This window comes from Chaetura pelagica, unplaced genomic scaffold (assembly GCF_000747805.2).
Source record: "Chaetura pelagica isolate M959 unplaced genomic scaffold, ChaPel_1.0 scaffold354, whole genome shotgun sequence".
Classification (NCBI taxonomy): Eukaryota; Metazoa; Chordata; class Aves; order Apodiformes; family Apodidae; genus Chaetura; species Chaetura pelagica.
The window spans coordinates 1804802-1826455 of NW_009953299.1; the positions used below are offsets into that span (position 1 = coordinate 1804802).

Consider the following 21654-nt stretch of genomic DNA (forward strand, 5'->3'; position numbering starts at 1 on the left):
AGAGAGAGACAGAAAAACTTGGTTTGTGCCCCATTAAGTGGCTTATACGTCTGTCCGTGCACTTGCCTGTCTGACTGCACAGGTACACACCCAGGCACCCCGTCAGCCAGGCAAACAGCAGCCCCAGGGACACACCAGCTATGTGTGGCTGCATTTACACAAGACATGAGACTTAAAGAAAGATCACTTCAATTGGGATCGGGTCCCCTGGTCTGAACATGCTGAGATGGGACATTGTGAATGCTGCTTGTGGCTCCATCTTTGTGCTTTACTCAGGGACTTTTCTGCAGATGTGCCAGAGGAGCGTGGCGTTTTACATATACCATATCATATGGCCAGTCATGCCTAGGGTCAGGGAGAGGGACAACAAAAGGATGCAATTTATGCCTTGATTGTGGCTTTTGTCATGTTCATCTAGGCTCTTATGCTCATTTCCATCTTCTGGGATCGTGTCCAATTTACCTTATTTTCTTCTTTGCAAGTTTAAAAATATCAGAGAAAAAAGACCCAAAACTCTTAGCAGTGCTGGGGAGTCAATTTAACTGTGAGCTACTGTCATGTACAGGCACTGTATGCGTGCCAAGCTGGTTTGAAGTGTAAGGACAGAATCGTCCTTTACCATCAGCAATGCAGATATTTTCTTTACATAGTGACAGTCCCTATGCATGTTTCACACTCACGCTACATGCAAAATTCCCCTTCATATCCTTGCAGGATGAAAGCAGAATATATAATTGAGATCTGCAGTGCAGGTGAGTGATTTCCCAGTGCTGACCCACAAGGAAAATTGAACCTTACACATCGTGTCAGTGATGTCCGAGCCACATGGAGCAGCACGTGTGCCTGCTTACCCCACCCAAATTAGATATTTGCCTCTTAAGGTTGCAGCACAGTTTTTGCAGTCTGCTTTACCTGAGTGGTGGTTACCATTGTTCTGTGCCCCTTGTGGAAGCCAGGGGCTTTCAGGAGTGTTTTCTTTTTTAAAACTGTGTGCAACATGATGTGGCCAATTGGCCATAAGATTCCAGAGACTGGCTCCCCTCCCTCACTTGGGACTTTGTGGATTGAGCAGTACTACCTTAGGATACTGGCTGTCTGTCTACCTGTTACCTGTTTATCTTTTTATCTGTTTGTTCCTTTTGTGTTTGTCCATCACGTGTAGCTTTGAAGTTGAAGAACAGTAGAGCACCTGTCTTAATTTTCAGTCTTAAATAAAGTCTTCATGAGGAAAAATCCCACAAAAGAGGAGCCAGAGAGGTAAAATATGGGCGTGTTCCTAGCAAACACAAGCTGAGCATTTCTGGGCATCACTGTTATTCTTTCTATAGCTGTGAAGAGGTATCACACACCTAATGATCATAGAATCATAGAATGGCTAGGATTGGAAGGGACCTTAAAGATCATCTAGATCCAACTTCGCTGCCTTTTCCCAAGGCCAGTGGACATGATTTCCCTTGCCATGATTTGCCGCTTGATCTGATTCTGTAGGACTGTCCAGTTATTTGTGACAAAGAAGCAAACCTAAAGTGACAGTAAAGAGAAGGAGTCACCTGTTTTTATGTTGCTTGTAGAGGCACACTCAGCCTCCTTTTCTGGCAGCCCCATGATGAGGAGGTTAGCACCCAGAGCATCTACCAGAGTCTCTTTTTGTCCGTTCTTCTTCTCCCTTACCAAACCTTTCCTTTCTGACTCTAAGTTAGCACTTTTTAGATTTCTTCATGTAGACAGAAAAAGACCTGAGTGACATGTTCAGTTCCATCCATTCACTGGCAGCTGGTTCATAATAGCCCTTTCCATAAATTTGTTAGGCACCTTGTTAAAGCAGATTGCTGGCTTTCCCCCAGTGCCTCTGTTAGAAGGCTCTTACAGGATCCCTTTGCCCAGATGTTCAGAAACCCATCTGAAATCTTAATTTCCTTTCTACACTACAGGAAACATACTAGGTAAGAGCAGGGAGGGCCTCCCTGTACCCACTTGGTGAACTCGTATCATCTTCTCAGGCGCCTCAGGGCTGTGCAGATTTGTATCTAATTCATTGCCAATGGAAAGGTGGGATCCACCAGGACTAGAGCAGAAGATATAGCTCTCAGAGTAGTGTTGGGCACTAGGACACATGCACCTCTGTATTAAAACCCCATGTAGTTGCGGTTGATGTTACACTTGATGGGCTTTGTATAGTTCCTCTGTGTGATGAGCTCCATCAAAACCTGGAATATGGCACCATGATGTACAGAGGGCTGAGTGACTGCAGGCCCTGTGCCCTTGGTCATGGTGGGGCCACAGGCATGTCTTGATGTAACCTGAGATGTAGCTGCCCTGTGGCCCTACTCTGATGATTTAAAGCTCAAAACTTTCCCAGCAAGGACAAGTACAACATTGTGTATACTAGCCTAGTTGTTTTTTTTTTTTTTAATATTAGGAATGTAAGATACAACTGTTAAGTCATTAGAGGGAATTTTTCTTACTTTTTGCTTATTCCATGAAAAAAACAATCTTGTTATGCATACATTTTGAGGTGGCAGTAGAGTTGTTCATATACATGTAGAAATCCATGTCTAACATCAGTTTCCACATGCCTGGCACACAGTTCTGCCCATAATGGGGCATAGGCATGATCTGGGTAGTAGTTATCATTACCTACTTGTGTAGTACTTTCAAGGAGATCAAGCAGTTATAAAAGCAAGCAACTGAAGCCCCACCCCCCCAATAAAAAATCGTTCCTCGTCCCATAAGCCACAGAGACTTCTATTTAAAACCAGTCCTCACAAAAGAGCACAGATTTTATCCTTGATGCTTGAAACTCAAGTATTTACACAGGGAATTTAGGCTCTTCACTTGTGGTTTTGGCAAAAGCTTCACACAAATGTTTTGCACTGGTGGTCTCTTAGCCATTTAAGATAAACGACAAAATCAGATGCAGTCCTTGCAGACTGGAGGGCTGGATGCTGTGCCAAGGATGAAGTATCCGTGTTTGCCTCACACGTGTAGCTGTGAGATCAACATGCAGACCTAGTTTCCGAATCAGGACTCTCAAGGTGGAGAGTCTTCCACAGAAAATGCTGTTTTTTTAAGCTTAGAGGGAGCATGGATAAACATTACTCCTTGCTGCCACATTGTAGATTCCCTTGGAAAATACTGCTTTTCTATGGGTGGCAGGAGCACAGATAAATACTCCTCCTTGCTGCCATGGTGCTTGCACATGTTCTCAAGGTGCACACTCATGCACAGACAGAATGGCCACCATTAAAAAAAATAAGAGCATTTGCCATAAGTTACCCCATAGTTAACACACATATTTCCTGATCTAAATACAGGGGGAAACTGTGGTTTCTGATCTGCCACTGTGTGGTAACTGTTGGCAAATGCCAGCTTTTAATGGTGACCACTCCACCGCACAGCTTCATTTAGAAACTGCCCTTGATCAGTAGCTACCCTTTATTTCATAATTAAGCTGCACACATAGTTTTAAATGAAGGGGGTGGGATTCCTGGTGGATTCTTCCCTTTAAACTGCTCATCTGCACCAGCCAAAAATGTGGTTCCTACCTGATTCTCTGTGTGTGTCTGTGTATGCTTGTGTGTAGCTGTATTTGTGCAGGTGTATATCAGTATTTAAGACTTCTATCTTAGTTTTTCAAAGCCACAGAACTCAGTTTGGACTAGTGCCAGTGGGAGAGAGCATTTCCAGCAGAGCAGGAGAAAACTCAGCTTTTAAATGGCAGGTGATTCCTAGAGGGGTTAAAAGAAATAATTCTCTTGGAGGTTACAATATCGTCTTTTAGCTACCAGGAAAAAGGTTGCTCCCTCCTTTACAGGCTCGACAGGGAAGCAGCCCGCAAAACGCACAACTGACTGCAGCTCAAGCAGGAAGGCAGCACAGCAGCCGCCAATGCTTCCTTCTGGGAGCTTGGCTCCTGGCACCTCTCTGAAGCCATTTGAGCTCTAAGTCACTGCACTTTGTCCAGGCTGGTGTGTGGAACCGGCTTCAGCGCCGGCTCAGCAGAAAGCCTGTCCAGTTTTGTGTCAGCTCAATGCATTACCACAGCCATAAACATTAATCCCCCTTTTGATTTGGTCCCTGAGCAAGTGCTGGTGGTGATGTCTGCCACCTCCAGCTCTGCTCCATTGCAAGGCTGGCTGCTCCCCAATGTTTTGTCCCTCTTTGTGCCCCTCATGGGCCCCAAGCCCCGGTTCATGGTCCCCCAGGTCTCTTCTTGCTCTTCCCCCACCCGGCTTGAGCCCACCAGCCTCAGCAGGACCCAGAGAGGGGTTCAGACCAAGTGTGTTGTGCGTTAGGCAGCCAGTCCCCACCTCGCCTGTTTCCCCTGATGATGCCTCCTCTGTCCCTTCAAACTTAGATCCGACTGACAGTTTTTTCTATTGTTTTTTCTCCAGGGCCGTCCAGGCCTGCAAACCTGCCGGGGGCTCCCATAGCTGCCTCCTCCCACCCTCACACATCTGTGATCACGTCACCTCTCCGCGCACTGGCCTCCCTCCCGCCCTGCCTTAGCCTGCCCTGCTGTGGTGCACGTGCAGTCTCAGTTGGCGGGACTCAGACTGAGATTCAGACTGAGACGTCAGGCACATTTGGATGTCATTGTCAGTTGTCAGGTAATAGAAACATTTTTTTTTTTTGGTTGCTATCTGAAGGTCAGTAGTGCTACCAAGTGATGTCACCTTTGCTGTGGGAGAGCTGCCTATGCTGGGACGTGTGGGGAAGGCAGAGAAAATGCCCTAAACCACCCGCCTCCTCTTCCCCCTTCCCCCTCCACCATGGAAGAGAATGGGGAGTGGGAAAGGGCCTGCAACTCTCTCAATTTCCCATCCTTCCCCTCCTGCCTGCCCACCTTCAGCTGTCACCAGCGGCCGCTGCTGGGCTGTTTGTGCCACGTTGTGAACAAATGTCTGAGATTCCTCACAGAATGTGATACCCCAGTATCAAGATTCCATCTCTCTGGGCTGTTTATTTTAAGCTTAATTGGATAACATTTAACATCTGAGTTTTTTTTCCCCATCCTTCTTTCTTTTCCTCCCCTCCCCAGTCATTCATATTAAAGACTCTCCTTGGCATCCATGTGCACGCAGGATGTATGTGCTCCATGCTGTTTTCTTCCTTGCATTGAGAAAATGATTCTTGTTAACTTTCCATGCATCCCTTGCCTCTAGCCTGTCAGCTTTTCTTTTCCTTTATTCCTTTTGGATGCCTGACTTTTGTCACTGCGAGGAGGGGAAAGTGATGTGGAAATGAGGGTGCACCAAGCTAGCCAAAGAGGACACGGACATATTGTTGCCAGACCCTGTCAGTTCAGACCCAGTGATCTCTTTGAAATCAGTCAGTGTTTCTAAATGTGGCTTAGTTGCAATATTTGATCTGTGGTGAACTGCAGGCTGGAGAGGTGAAAATGGGGAGGACTTGAAAGAAAATGCAGCTGTGGCAAAATCCGCAAGTGTGTACGTAGTCTCACTGTGGTGGGCCCAATCCTGCAGCCATCATTCATGCTGATGTGTGGAGTTTTAATAGGGAGTTCCCAGAATGATGCTGGATAAGTAATGCATGAGGACCAGAGGATTTAGAGAGACAGCAATCACTGTTAGTATTAAAACCTTTGGGAAAGGGCTCCTCATGTCTTCCCGAAGCAGGCAAAACTTTGCTGTGCATAGCTTTTTCTTTCCACAAGCAGTGGTACCACCTGACTGCAGTACGCTATATCTCATGAGAATGTTCCTGTACATCTCTCCTTGTTGTAACAAAGCACAAGAAATTTAAATTTGCATCTTGGGAACCTTTCATCTTCAGTGATAAAATATTCTTTGGAGGAGGCTTTGAGCAGTTCTCAGGGTCCTGTTTTAACCCTGAGTGAAGCTCAATGCGCACAAGGAGGGCTTGTGTGCTGCCTGGGTAAAGCAGGCATCTCAGCCTGCATCCAGCTACCTGTGCTAGGGTGCAGACACTGGGCTTTCAGCAATGTGCTGTGTGATGTGGTGCAGTCGGGGCATCCAGGCAATTTAGTCAGATTTCCTATCCCAGCTGCCATATGCATTGTGGGTGGGATGCTGTTTTAACAGGCTCTGCTTCATCAGTCTCAGCAGATTGACGAACTGCCCTGAGACGGGTTGTAGCGATAGGCTCTACTGAATGGTGGGAGCTGGATCAGAAAGTCAGGTAACTCCCCTGCCTCCTCCCTTCTCTCCTCCCTGTGACCAGTAAACTGAACTGGAATTGATCTCATGTTTTGCTGTTCTCTCTTTTCACTGGTGCAGTATGCACGCGGGTGCCTTTGGTAGGCAGGTAGTTGTAACAGTGAACTGGATGTCCAGGTTTCCTGCTGCTTCTGATGCCAGCAGCTAATGGGGAGGGAAGAAAGTACAACTAAAAATAGAACAGGAAGGAAGGAATAACTTATTAAAGAATGTGGGAAGGCAAGGTTTTTGTACTTTGCGAACTTCGAGAGTTGTGCTCTGTGAGTTTTCAGAACTGCCTGTTTGCTGGGAGAGCGATGCCAGCTCTGTGGAGAGAGAGACCTGTTATCATGGCTTCCTGTCATTACTGCTGCAGTCCGCGGCACTTGGAGAATTGGTTATATCAAAGTGCATGCTGCATGTTTATGACAGTAGTTGGTCAAGTTCCGCTTGAAGAAACATTTTCTTCCCTTGAAAAAAGAGATTATGTCTATTTAACCCTTTCTTAGCTCCCGCAGTATTCACTGTATGAGCCTGGAAGTTGTTTAAACCCTGTTGCAGCACTATGGGATCTTTTTAGCCCCCAAAATGTTTTGTGGAAATGAAAGAAAAGTGAGTTCAGAAAAGTGAGTTCTTTGTATTGACTAATAATTTAGCAATGATCCTTGCATTGTGCCCTCTTCTTTAATACAGACATTTACAGCAGTCACTTGCTCCTGCTTTAGAGATCTGCTTATCTCTCTGACTTGATTAGCCTTTTATTCTGTCAGCTCTGTTCTTGCTGCTCAAGTATTGTTTCCTTCTTTGAACAAAAGCTGTCAGCAGTTCCCTTCTCTCTTCCTCCTTCATAATTTCTTACCTTTCCTGGTTTTTGGCATTCATTTAATTCAGGACCTAGAGTTTTTCTGTGATGTTCTTAAGCAGGTTTTGAATCTGAAGGCTTGAAGTTGCAAGTACTCACAAATCTCCGCTGGGCACTCACAAATGAGGCCTGTGAAAGTCCCAGCGGTTTCGTTTTGGAGAATCTAAGCTTCTGGCTGGCAGTGGGGTTTGGAGTGTGTGCATGTAAAAGCTGCATTTGGAAATCTGCAACTTAGATAAGAGTGATTGCCTGGAATGCTGAGTAGCATTCAGTCATGCACAGGGGAAGTTGTGTTGCCTCATCCAGACCTGTTTTCGATCTTTAGAAAATGTGCTCTTGATGATAGTTTCAATCACAGTAAATGATGCTGAGAAGTCTCCTCAGGTGTCCACTACTCCTCACTTGTCCAGTGCTGGTTGTAGTCCTCTTTGTTCAATTCTTTGTGTCCAGAGCACCACAGGATGAGGAATTTGTGAGTAAAAGTCTATGTTTTTCCATGTGATTTAAAAGAATAACTACCACTGGAACAATCTCTCTTTCTCAGTCTCTTTATTTATTTATTTATTTTTGCCTCAGAGGCTTCTGGCTGTTGAATTGGGTTCTCCTGTTTAAATGTTTTTAGTGCCTGTTTAATTAGAAGTTGGAATAGAGTCATGAAATTCACAGGGTTGTGTAGCTTGGATCTAAAATATAAATGGGCAAAGCATTCATTTTGCTTTACCCCTTGCCAGATTAGGGTGCATTTTGAGCCTGCTTTTCATTTCATTTCAATGAATTGCAACTGCTCAGAGTAACTGTAAAATGCACACAGGTTTGTTGTGTTTTTTTTTGCATAACAGAGACATGCAAATGATTGTTGAGAGACGTAATTATGTAAAGAAAAGTATATGCCTGTATGCATCCACATATACACTGCAGTGCTTTTTGTGAGGCTATTTTTTCACAATACATCTTCATAAGGCTCTTTTTATGATGTTGATTTATTAATATTGTACATTAAGGCTTAAATTGTCAAAGCTGCCTAAGAGATTTGGATGCCCAATTCCCATTAAAGTTAACGAGAAATGAGCTTTGAAAATCTCAGCGCAAAAGTGCATGGCACTTTACAGTGTACTCTCAAAAGAAAAACGTCCCTGTCCTGAATATCCTGCAGTGCACAAGCCCCAGAAATTGAATTATAGTCGACATAAGACAAAGGGGATTTTAATGGCACAGATAATAATTTATCCCCTGCTCCTGCATTCAAATGTATACCTGATCCAAAATTCTTGGACCTCGGCCCACAAGTGAGGTTTTTATACACCTCCGTAAAGATAATTAAATCTGTCCTATACACATATTTTCAGCTAACCAGTGAAACTGCTTCCTTTCCACATGTAGGATGGAAGGAGGTGGAAAGCAATTATGATTCTTAGTTGCATATATAAAAACAGCAAGTGGGCATGGACAGCAGTGATTAATGGACAGGGCTGTGAAGTTGAAGGTGTAAAATAGGGGAAGGAATGGGGCCAGAGCTCAGAAGAGTGGAGCAAGCTCCTGTTAATTCAAGGAATCAGCTGTATGAGTCATTAGGACATTCTGAAAATCACACAGGCATCTTGTAAAGTTAGTAGCAATTGACTTGGCTACTGAAATTTTACTTATGGAATCATTTAACTAGTCTGGTGTTTTCTTGGCAAAGGTTAAGGTGACAATAAAGGTAAAAGAAGTACTGGTAAGAAAATAATAGGTTTTAAAAGAATACTTCTCTTTTATTCAATTATATCACCTTATTCATTTTGTGTTGGTTTTATAACTTGAGTCAGCCAATAACAAGAGCTAGATGAGACCACCCTGCTGGAAAAAGCTTGATGCAATTAATGCAGTCTGTCTAGAAAGCAGTATTATTTAAAAAAACTTTTATGTTAATGATATGGTATGCACTCGGCGCATTTCTTACTAGAACAAGAGGCAAGCTTTTGTTCACTCTAGACTAGGTTTCATTAACACAGGAGGATCAATGGAAAACAAAACAGTAATCATAGTGGAGAACACAGACTCATCCAGCAAAAACCTCCTAGCTCATCAAGTCCCAGGATGATGGTTGATACTCTTAATTTTTGGTTGAGGGAATCTCAAAAAAAAAAAAATAATTTAAAAATAATTTTTAAAAAAAACCATTTCTGATCAGCTCTAGGACCTTTTTTGCGAGGAGAAAGCATATGTGTCTGAGGGCAGACAAAGATTTATAGTTTCCTCGAGACCCTTTGTAAATGTATGTTTTCATTTTGCTGCATAAAGAAGAGGTTTGCATAAAGTGCTGGCTAAAATTCAGGAGAGATGTTCCTTTTGGTTGAGGTGATATGTATTTATTTATTGCAGTGAAATATTTAATGCATGCTATAGTAGAGTTGACTCTATGTACAGTACTTAGAGAGTGCAGGGATGTGTGAGAGATGTATATAGTAGGAACACTAATGCATCAGTCTGAGTGTATGCATCCATCTTTTCATCTATCTATCTATCTATCTATCTATCTATCTATCTATCTATCTATCTATCTATGTGTTCATCTGTCTGTCCAAGTATTAAAATCATATGTGACCTGTCTGTCTAGGCAGCTGTCTCACCAGATACTAAATTCAGATCCAAACTCAAAATAGATGGATCTAATAATGAATTTATATTTTTAACTGAATGTTGTATTTGTCAAGAGGCAGTGAAGAGATGGCAAAGAGGCAGCTAAAATTAGGGTGCTGCATGGGGCAGTGACACTGGCAGTTCGAGCGTGGCTGAAGCTTGTTCTAGACAGACGCCCGATCACAGTAACTTTGTAAGCCCTTATTATGTCAAGTTAGGAACCAGCAGGAGCAATAGCAATGTTTAAAGGTGCTTTAGAGTGGATGTGTGCCATTTCCAGATATCCCAGGAAAAGAGAAAAGCCCTTAATTGCAGTATTAATAGGTGGAACTGAATCTGGTAGTCTTGGGACAAAAGGGTTCAAGGCAACGTATCCTGCGGTAAAGACAATGGTTTCAACATTGAGAGAGTTAACTCGATCACATACCACTACGCTGAGCCCGAGAGTCTGAACTCTTCAAACACTCCAAATGGAAAGCTAAATCAAAGAATCCTGTTTCAAATCCATCCAAGATGTTGCTGTTTTTCTCCTCTGACAGGAGAAGCATTTGGAAGTGCAGTTTCTTTCTTTTTTTATAGCTGTCTTAAAAAGGAGTTTGGATGTTTAGCACAGCTGGTGCTCATTACATTATGCACTATCAATAAAATAGCATGTGTAATTAATTTTTAATGCAGTGCTGTATGCAGCGCTTTAAAGCAGTTACTGTATGGGAAGAGCTGACACCGGTCACTGACATCAGAAATACTGAAATAGAGGGCTAGATTTTGCATTTTTAAAGGGTGTATGTGTGAGTGGGGGAAGGGTAATTCCCAGCCAGCAGTTCTCTGGCCACAATGAAATTTAAAAATATAGGAACAAGATGGATGAAGGTGATTTTATAATTTGCTTATTGGAAGGAACAAATTTATTTCCTTTTAGAGTTTGCTGAGTGATGGCTGGGTTAGGAGTAGGTGACTTCAGAGTATATAGGGTAAGCATCAGGGACTTCACAGCAAGTGATCTGTCTTTGTTAAAGCATAAACAAGCTTTGGTGGTATCAGGTGGGAGATCAGGCAAAAGGGGAGGTTATGGGAAAGCAAAGGAAGGACATTTCTGTTCTGTCTCACTGACTGGGCCTTTTTTTTTTCTACAGGGCTCCTTCCTTGTGCCTTGTTCCCATTAGTAGTAACTCCCTTTCCCCCTGCCCCTCGATTCATTAAATATTTGGGAGTATCAGTAGTCTGGAAGTGAGAGAGTAGCTTGGTTACAAAGAGGCACCACTGATAGCAAGGTGCCTGCAGCTCTGACAGAAGACCCAAACAAATCACAGAATTTTCTTTTTCCTTAATGCTTGTGCAATATTTTCCAGAAGATGACAGCATAAAAACTGCTTTAGTGTGGCACAGTAGGCAAGCTTTGGGCACCCCTTAGCTTTCAACAGCCATTGTGTCCAGACATACCTTGGTTGTCCTACAGAGGAGCAGATCTATTTTTAAAGTTGCAGCATGGTGCATATTTGTATTCAGCAAAGGGACGGGAATGGATTTCATGCTTCTGAAGCAGAGTAACCACCAGGAATGGTTCACAGGATAGGACCACCCTCTCCATACTGCCACCTCCTTCCCACCCTTTTCAGGGAGTTGAATGCCTTTTGGTGAGCACTTCCTAAAAAGAGGAGAAATCAACTGCAGGAAGGGAAGGAAGGAAGCAATCACCTACAAAGCAACAAAATTAAGGGCAGTGTTTGTCAGGTGCCTTGCCTTTTGGTTGGGCAATGCAGCAGCTTTCCAAGAGCTGTTTGTTGGTTGTGTTTTTTTTTATACACATGCACGAGGCATAAATGTTTGCAATTATTCTTTCTTTCTTTCTCTCTCTCAGTAAATTACCATTCATTTGTACATAGCATATGCTAAACAGTTCCCTTGTACAACCTCACCTGGCATATTCAGGATGGAGTTTTCTCCTGCCCCTTCAGCAGTAGCTTTTTGTCATCACTTTTCTTCTCGCTTTCTGTCAGATATGTGCGGATGTGTTTGTGTGTCTGAGCCAGGAAGTGAGTTGGGCTGTTCAGTTTGTGAGAACAGATATGAATCTCTTGTGCACAAATACAGCACTTAGCATCAAAGGAAGTAGGGTGAGCCATGGTGTATGGTGTAGGTAGTTATGATGAGAACTATGTTTTAGTTCACAAGCTAGAGATGGAAATGTGGGTGCAACAATGAGGCATTGTACATTTTGTAGAGATACAGCTTTATTTTATTTTATTTTATTTTATTTTATTTTATTTTATTTTATTTTATTTTATTTTATTTTACTAGAGGAATGGGATCTCATATTCCTGGGGTGGCTCAAGTTTTTACCAGAGAACTGCAAAAAATTTAACCCATTTTTCCCTCAAGAGCTGCCTAATTCAGAGCTGGGTTCTTTTTTTTTCTGAGTGCTTCATAAAAATAGATAAAAGGAAGAATTCTGTGCTCAGACGGGACGCTTTATGTTCAGAAAAGTATTTGAGTCAAAGAAGCCATGCTGATGCACCTTGTGTGTGCCCCACGGAACCCCTGTGTGCTGCATGTTGGTCTTTCTTTCTGATAAACAGTAAACAGCTGAGCGGCTGTTAGCAAGATACGTTTTCATGCTGTTTGCTTTCTTTTGGACAGGCTTTTCCAAGCATTTTTGCAGTATATACAGAAATCTGGTAGGTTAGAGTATGGCACATGCCCTTGCCATCTTTATTTCCCTCACTGTTTTCTTAATCAAACAATTTCCATGGGTCCTTGTTCCAGCGAATGCAACCTGCCCCAAAGCACAAGCTTGGGAAGTGAGGTTCAATAAGTCAGTAAAACAGGCACTTGGAAGGAAGCAGGCAAAAATCCCACAGAGCGAGGGTTTACATTTTTTATGAATTCAGCTATAAGAGTCAGAGGTCCTGGGACTTCTGGAATGAGGTTAATGCAGGCAGTAAGCAATGTGGTGGTGAGACACCGGCGCTGGAATCATGCCATGAAACGGTGCTTTCTAAATTATTGTCTTTGCTATTAACATAAACAATCTCTGGTTAGAGAGAGGCCAGTTTGCACAACATACCTGCAGATTCTATGCTTGTTTAAATATCGCTTGGCTGTTTGGAACCAACTGTAAATGCATTATTTTCAGTACATCCCCTGGCAATGCAAGGGGAGCATCCTATCCTTTTTATGTGTCAGATTGTCTCCTTACATGTTCTATATTGACCTAGATTAGTTCATGTGAGACCCAGATCTAAACCTGATCCTTAGTTTCTTCAATGGCTGCGTGACAAGCGTGGTGCTTCCAGGGCGTACTGTACCATGCCAAAAATCCACTGAGGGATGGGTTAGGGACTGCCTAGGGATGCTTAGCTGAGCATCTTTCTACAAGGTGTTTTCTGACTTCAGTGGTGTGGTACTGTTATGTCAGCTGTGAACATTTTATATGGAATTCAGGGATGTACAGGGATTTAAGTAAGAATCAGAGTATTGTTGGGGAATACGCACTGTATAAAAACTCTCCATGGCGATCAGGGTGCAAAAAAATCATGCATGGAACTTTTTAAGATCTCAGCACCCTTTGCCTGTGGGGAAACTATTTTTTCACTTTGCATCTTCTAACAGAAATTTGGGTTGTTTTCTCCTCTCCTCTGGTTGAACAGGGAGAAAGTAAGTTCATTTATTATTTTACAAACAGGCTTATAATTCTAAGTCCATCCAAAAATTAGATCTGAGTGTTTACACATTGATTAATCCAAATCCTTTATAAAAATGTGTGAACTGATGATTAAACTGGGAATAGAATCATAGTGGTTTTGGCTATGGTTAGAACAAGATTAGTGAGTAACTTTACCTTTCTGCAAAACCTTATAAAATATAATAATAATTTTTAAAAGATGCTCTTTAATTTTTCTTGTTACTCCTTAGATTGAACTAATGCCTCCATTGTGAATTTGAGGTAGAATTGTAAAATCTCTGTAGCCTTTTGAAGCCAAACACTTCAATGTCATTATCAGTAGACACATAGAATAGTTGTAAAATAATCCTGTGAAATTGCTGTACACTCTCTCCCATTTTCCTTCATTCTTCTGTATGTTCTCCACGAGGAGTGGTGTAAAAGGTGCAGTGTTGCTAGCCACTGCTTCCACTACCATTGTCAACGTTCATTAGTGAAGTTGAGCACACTCAGAAATGTCTGAGTTCTTCCCATATTTAGAGCGCTCTGGCCAGCAGATCTTCCCTTCTGCTCTCCCCTTTCCTAGGGAACACCCAACTGCTGGGGTTAGAGTTGGGTACTTGAGGTATAATTTTAATTCTGTGGCCTGGTCTCATCCAGAGCTGTAAGAGAGAGCAAGAGTGTGTGGGAGACAGTACCATCAGTGCCTTAAATAATTTGCTCCTTGCCTTTTCCTTCTAAGTTTGCCAGGTTGTTTCTTGTGATTATAAGCTGAGATTTCTTAAGTTTGTTTCTCCTTAATAGGTAAAGAGGAATGAATGCTGTTTCTCACCATCTCCTCACTCTTTCTTCACAGATGTCTCTGATCTCTGGGGTTGTCTGGGACTGCTGGGAGGTATTAGCCAGGGGATTTCGTTGCCCTCCCCTCCATGGCAGGATAGGGCTGTATTGCATGTAGCTGCCTTCCAGCAAGTCCCAGTGAGTCACCATCCTGCTTACTGGACTGTCTGATGGGAACAGGCTGCTTTGTCCGTGGCCTCCCTGGCCATGGAGTGTCTTCCATCCACACCTTTCCCTTCTCCTGCTCTGCCCCAAGCATTCATCCTTCTTTCCTTAATATCTCACTTCAGTTTTGCTGTCAGGTAGGTCCTTCATTCTTTGCTGCCACTGCCAATGATCCCTGCACTAATAATCACAGCATTTTTTTCCTAAAAATGAGGTCCAAAGTGAATTTGCTGGGTTTTTGTGGATTTTTTTTTTTTAATATAACTTCACTTTTTCTTAAAAGGAATTGACTGCTGAAAGTAAACACAGCTTGCAATGTACAGACTTATTGGGCCAGCATGCATTTCCTTAATAAGCTGGGGTATGTGTGTGCGCGCGCGCCTGTGTGTTTTTTTCCCCCTTTAAACCTCGGAATAAGAGTGCTGTCTCTTTAAATTCTAACTCAAACTTTACTGGCGATTTTACAGAGCCTGGTTTCATTTATAGTGGAGCCAGACTTGCTGTGTGAGAGCCGTCCGCATGCTGGAATTAGTCTTAAGCTCGCTTCTGTGGCGTTGCCAAATTCCATGTTTGTGTTTTATTTAGAATTCTTTTCACGGCCAGTCGAATCTGTTCAGGCACACATAGGCAGTGTTGCGCCCCATGGAGAAAATAAGCAAGTTTGCGTTTTCTTTGGCATAGGCCGCGGCCACAAAAGACTGTGGTCTAAAAAAACATTTTTTAAAAGCTATTTTAACCCATAACAGATGTATAAAGTAGGCACACGCATGCCAGCTTCCTTAGTTTTAATTAAAAAATAATTATGGCTTTAATGGGATGCTAGTGACAAATTTGGATGAATGGTGGGTGACATTATCTCAAGGCTTGCTTCAACTTATAAATTAGTGCATTTCTCTTGGCCAGTGGTACAGATGAAATTAAACGAAGGAGCAGATTAATATTTCTTATAGTTGCATTGAACCAAATGAAAAATCAAATCAAATAAAAAAAACCCAGCAAGGCCCCTTCCTCCCTCTCTTGCTCAGATTCCTGTTTGCATGAGATCACAGAACATGGAGGAAAGGTTATTTTCCCTGGCTAATAAATGATCTGGCCAACAATAAACTGGGCTTAGCTATGCAAGGTACCTGTCCCTTTCATAATTTCACTTCAGTAACCACATCGCCAAATTATTGTGATTAATGTCAACAGATGCTTCTATTTATAACCACATCTAACTAGCTAACACAGTACCTCTGAGCCAGGAAATCTAAACTGTAAAACCATCCTTACATGCTGCATGTTGCAATGGTTCTCTCCTCATACCTCGGTTAACTGGCTGCCTTTTGGGCTTGCCATGCCGGCCGTGATTCTTCACATCTTTAGGCTATTTTCAATTTGGGGCTTTTAAGGTTCACCAGAACTGGGCTAGATGCACAAGCTTGGACAGGTAACAATAGTTTATATTTACGAAGAAATAAACAAAGGAGTAATAAACATGTAATGAGCTAACCCCAGATGGTATCTCTGCTGTTATTATGGTCAGGTGTATGCAGAGCTGGGTAAGTGAGAGGGAAGAATCAACATGGTCAGGCTGTGGATATAGGAAAGAGAAGGAAGAGAAGAGGTCTGATGGGTTCCCTGTAAAAAGTGTCTTCCTCCTTTCCATATAAGCCTCCATCCTACGTGTGGACACCCTGAATAGGTGCTGAGAGGAGATGCGATAAAGCAGCACATTTTTTCATGACATGCAGCAGAAGCACATTTCCTCTGTACCTACTCATCCCACCCTAGTGATTTCCAGAAGCAAAAGCAGCCTGGTGTGAAACGGAGCTTTCTGGATGGGAGCAGATGATTGACCTCATGATCTATAGCACAGGTAGTCAATGATAACTTTGTGTGTGGATGGCCAAACCCTATTTGTCATTTTCAGGCATACTCTTTTGTGAAGCTTCTCATCTTCTTAATAATTAGCCCACCCCTTAAAAAAAACCTCTGAAATGCTGTTGATACATGCAATCTAGATGGTGAGAGCTCTTCTTCACTTAGACATTGCCAGTTTTCTGTAGCAAACACATTATATTGTTTCCTCATTAAATCATAAAAGCGGTTTTTTGAAAATGCAATTGAAAGAAAGACAGAGAAAGTGAGTATCAGGTGTTTGGTGGATAGCTGTGCACCTTCCCCATGACCAGTCCTGATTTGTCTGGTGATGTTTTGCTACTAATTTCCATGCCATTATGGCAGTGTCCCCCACCTTGCTTCCTGAAAGCTGTCTGCCACGGTAAGCTGGGAAAACTCAAAGGAAACTGCCCTGCTTGGTTTGAGCTAGTCTGGAGAATCTGAGCTCCTCAGGGTGATCAGTTTGATCCCTTGGGGAGAGCAGTTTCTCTCCTCACGTGCAGGATGTCGTTTAAGTGAAACTCAACCAAGACAGACTCTCCAAAGATATGATTCTTAGGCTTTGTTTAACAGCAGCAAAAGAGAACGACATTTTCCTTTGTCGATTAAATGAGGATTTCTGTGGTAACATTTCCCTGAGCTTGAATTTCTCTTGAGTGAAAATGAAGTTCCAGCATTAAAAACATGAGTCATGCAGTGCAGATGAGAGTAATTTTTGCATTCCTGGAATTTTTGGAAGGGAAACATTACATTCACATTAATCCTTTCAATTATACCTTATTCCTAAAATAATCCATGAAGCATTCTGCAGTAGAGCCCTCTGCTACTTAGTTACAGTTGGGGCTTTGAAAGTAGCACCTGAAAGCTTTTAGAATCCTGTGTATCACTATCTTAATTTTCTTTTTATGTTGCTGCACACAGGATGGTCTGGTTTCTTTTGTATTTACTCCCTAGGAATTTTTGTTTAATAAATAAGGATAATTTGATTTGTTCTGATCTGTCTCAAGTATCTAATTGCTGCTGTAGAGAATGATTAATGTCCAGTTGAAAGTATTCCACATCTATAAATGAGAATTGAAAGCAGATGTTAGTTTGATGAACGTGTGCTGTCCATTCCTTGTCTGCACTGACTCAGAAAGCAAGCTGCTAAGATATCGCTATCTATCAAAAGAGAGATGTTAGATGCCAAATACAGTTCAGAGTCACACACCTGTCAAAAAAAGAGTGAACAGTTAACAAATAATGTATCCCAGGTAGTTTGTTGGGGTTTTTTTCTGCTTGTGAAATACATATACAGAAAATAGTGTTATTCTTAAAGCGTCAGAAGTATTTGACAAACTCCAGTTCAGGAGAATGCACTGTGAGTTGATTACAAGCAGGACTTTGTGTTTCAGTTTTTACTCAGGGTAGTGTTGGTGTGTTGTCAAAGGGCAGGTAAATACAACTTCCATTGCTATTGCATGTGCAGTGCTGATTCTAAAATTAGTTCAAGCAATTAAAAAAGCAAACAAATAAAGCTGATACTGTTCTCTTTTCTATTCATGGACTGGCTAGGGCCTCAGGCATTTCTGCCTAAATGCTTTTTGGAGTTCCGTAGTTTGAGTTTCTGCAGATCTGTGTAGAGCAGACAGTAAAAGGGGACAAACCTGGGGACAAGCTCAGGTTTTGTGGTGTCCAGCTAACTATGATGTACACCTGCATGCAATAAGCACAAGAGCTTTTTAGATAAAAACAGGTACCAACAGGATCTTTTTGTTTGGGCTCTCCAGTTTGTTAATGTGTGATGCTTGACAGTCCTTTCACAAGCAGTGCTCTCTGGGCCGTTGGAGTGCCCCTTCCCCATGGGGCAGTGTGGAACAGCAGGTTAGGAGCAGCCAGTGTGTGTCAGAGTGAAGGAGGAGAACTTTTGGCCAAGGACAGGCATTTCTGATAATGGCAGTAGGATTGTCAGTGTTTCCAAAAACCAGAGTGTTTGCTTTTTAAAATATTTCCTGTACTTCAAAAATGTTTGCCAGTGTTACCGTGAACAAAAGAGAAAAAAAATAGCTTAACAGATTTAGTCACTTTTTTTTTTTTTTTTTTTTTTTTTTTAATAGACTCTGTGTTTTTGGGTTTTGTTAAATATCTATTCAGGTAATGTCTATTACTAGAATACTATTCCACAAGTGGGAGACAGAAATGTAAAGACCAGCATGAATCTTCCTTGCTGTCTATAAATCAGGCTGACTTGGGATGTGTGTATGGCAGGGGGGAGAGGGGAAGAGAGGGGGGAGGGGACATGGATGATAAAAAAGGACAGGGAAGGGACTTGGGGTCACAGAGATGGAAAGGTACTGTTGTCGTGTCAAAATTACAGCAGAGTACTTCCAGTGGGACCTTCTGTTCCCCTGGTACCTGAATAAGACTGGACATACAGCAGGCAGATGAGAACAGAGGAGAGACTGTTTATACATTTAGCTGGCTTTTCTGTTTGGAATTTATCTATAATAACATTTATTTAAAATATCATTATTTCTTAAAATCCTTGGGTTTTGTTTCATGGATGCTACAGAACTAAGCAATGAGACTTCCTCAGTGAAAACTACATTTTTCTGGGATAAAACCTGTCTGTGTAATCTGTTTCTTGTGATTTTTCCTGATCTGTACTATTGTGTCAACAGTTCCCAATTTATACACCTCGCAAAGTGACTGGAAATCTGAAAGTGAACGAAAATAAAATCTTTATCAAGTCATACTTTCAACTTACTAAAAAACAAACCCTGCTTTTTTGTTTTCCTTTACTTCTCTATATTTCTCCACTCTCTTCTTAGATTTCTGTGATTTTGTGATTATTTTATTGTAGGGAAGAGATGTAATTGATGCAAACACAACTACCCTAAATTAAGCTGGTGAGGTAATCATGTAGCTGATATTATTACTGGCCAGCCTCTAGTGCGTGGTAAACTTCATTTCTACGGAGGAGAGCCAAGACTGAAGTCAAGGTAGAGAACAAATGGAGGCAAATGAAAATCAGCTTAGAGTGCAGTCTGCAAAATATGTTGCTGTTTCTCTTGGTGTAGTCTCCTTGCTAGTTGTTTCTACATCCTTTTGTGGGATAGGAGAAAACATTCTTGAGAAAATGTGTAAAGAAAGCTATCCTTTGTAATATGGTGGCTTTCTTCATTGCTGTGAACCCAGCCTGATGAATGAGCTGTGAATGTGTAATTTTTGCAGGACAGGGCTTGTCCGAAGTATTTTATTGTTTCTGGAAGTGGCCACTTGAGCAAGTACACATGTGCAATGAGTCAGTATTGGTTTGCTCTGGCTGCTTCTTAGCAGGTTTTCATATGAATAAAGGTGTGCCTGGCCTTGAGCAAATTGTGGAACTCCTTCGTGTTGGCAGCAGAAAGGTGTAAAGGGATTAGGAACCTAATGTGGGGCACATAGCTCAATGCACATCAGAGGCTCAGCATCAGAATCTCATGTTTGCTCTGCACAGGCAGATATTCCGTCAGCCTTACACAATCGAGGGCATGGCTATGAGTTTTAATCATGCGTCTAAAATCAAAGGAGAACACTGCATGGGGAGCCTTCCTTGGAGAAGGCAGCTTTAGGAGACCAACAACAGGCTCTTTTTACAGCTGGGAGAAAATAAAGTATTCCTGTCCAGAGGTCCCCAACGATATCAATAAAAGGACCCTGTATCTGGCTAAAAAAAGGAAAATCCAGATTGAAAAACACTGTGAGTAGGTTTGAGAATTTTCTGTATGCTTTTACTGCTATCCAGTGAAAAGTATTAATAAGAGAAGGAGTTTATTGTATCTTATGTCCTATTCCCTACCGTTTGGGAAATCTAAGTCCAGGCCTTGATTCTCTGTTGAATTTCCCTTGTGATCTTGGAAAAGTCCCCTCATTTCTCCACAGAAAGTCTCCCACCAATTCAGTAATGAATTCCAACTCTTTACTACCTGATAGGAGTACTAGGAGGATAAAGATGTGAAAGTTTCTGCTCAAATACAAAAATAATAAAAAGCCACAGAGGTATGTAAATTTCATGAGAATAATTCAGGCTAATTTTTGAGGAAAAATGCTTGTCCTGGGTTTTTTGAACATGATGGAAATGAAATTAAGAGCCACTGATGGTGATTGAAGTTTGTCCAGCTTTTACTGTGTTTAAAATACTCACAAGTGTATAAAAGGTACTGCTGTTAGCCCTCTCTGTGAAAATGGTGGATCAAATTGTGCTCTCAGGTACAGCAGCTCAAGACCATTGCAAATTAAGCCATTGGAAATCAATGGGGTTGCACATTTGTAACTGAGATCAGAATTTGACTTGGCCTTTCATGGTGCTCTGTGTGTTAATTCTTGCATCTAAACCTGGAAGAAATGGCTTTTTTATTACAGCAGTGCTTGAAGAGACCCCAGGAAAGTAAGGTGTAAATATTAGAGGCTGCCAACAGCTAGTGGCAGTTTCGGCCTAATAAACTGGAAGTAAATAACTTTGTGATTAGCTGGAATTGGCAGGCCACTTAAACACAGCACTGACTGGGTACAAGGTTTTCCCTGTTCAGATCTTAATACTATACAACAGCATGGATAGATGCCTGGAAGATACACAAGCCTCAGCAGAACTCGTTCTTGACACTTCTATTTCTGAATAATCTTAATAATGATAACAACAAAACCAACAGTATGTGTTTAGCTAGAACTTTTTATCCCAAGGAGCCCAGAGCACTGCTTATTTGAAGAGTAAGCAAACAATGAACTATAAAATATGAGTAATTACAGCAAGGATAGTTTTGCAGCTCAAATGCTGAACTGGGAAGCCAGTGGAATTGGGGTTTCTTGCTGCTGCCCCCACTTCACAGTCCACTGTGAAGGTAGCCAACTCCCTTTGCCCTCAGTGTGTCTCTGTAGTGGGGATGTGGAGGGACTAATAAAATGTGAGGCTTAAGCTCAGACAAACAGGTATGTAGATAAAGGAAGCAGAGCAAGAATCTAAATGGAATTATTATTAATAGACTTTATGTTCAGAGAAACTTAGCCCTTGAAGATCCACTCAAGGAAGAAATACGATCAAATAGCAAGGGAACAAATGAACTCTTTCAGGGCAGGACATAGACAAAGTCCATGGGAGTTATCAGAAAAATCAATTGCTTTTGATTTAGTGAGCATTATATCAGGCTTCTTGCTCCCTGACTGCCATTAAGTTGTATTTCAGGAGAAAACAGGGCATTTTGGCAAGGGTAGTGAGAGAAAGTTTGGCACAGTCCACTAATTTTTGCCATTTCCATGCTACTATCTCGGTTCTCCCTCTTATGTCTGTCAATTGTAACTAGTATGAGAAGATTGTGGTTCAGTTGGCATTTGCTGCATTTCTGAGTCCCACTTTGATACACAGGCTTTCTTTAACATTTTGATGTACCTCTGGATGACTTTACTTTTTCCTTTTCACCAATGAGATTCCT

The 21654-nt window shown here is 41.9% G+C and overlaps 1 protein-coding gene across 4 annotated transcripts in view; it reads left to right on the top strand.

Moving 5' to 3' along the window:
* Positions 1-21654, top strand: part of BCL11B (B-cell CLL/lymphoma 11B (zinc finger protein)) — a 92269-nt gene that overhangs the window by 38573 nt on the left and 32042 nt on the right. For 2 of the 4 annotated variants that reach the window (XM_009998019.1, XM_009998020.1), the window contains exon 3: positions 4395-4610. The exons of the other annotated variants lie outside the window; for them this stretch is intronic. In XM_009998019.1, coding sequence (XP_009996321.1) covers positions 4395-4610 — 216 coding nt within the window. The remainder of the gene's footprint in view (positions 1-4394; positions 4611-21654) is intronic. 4 annotated transcript variants of the gene reach the window in all.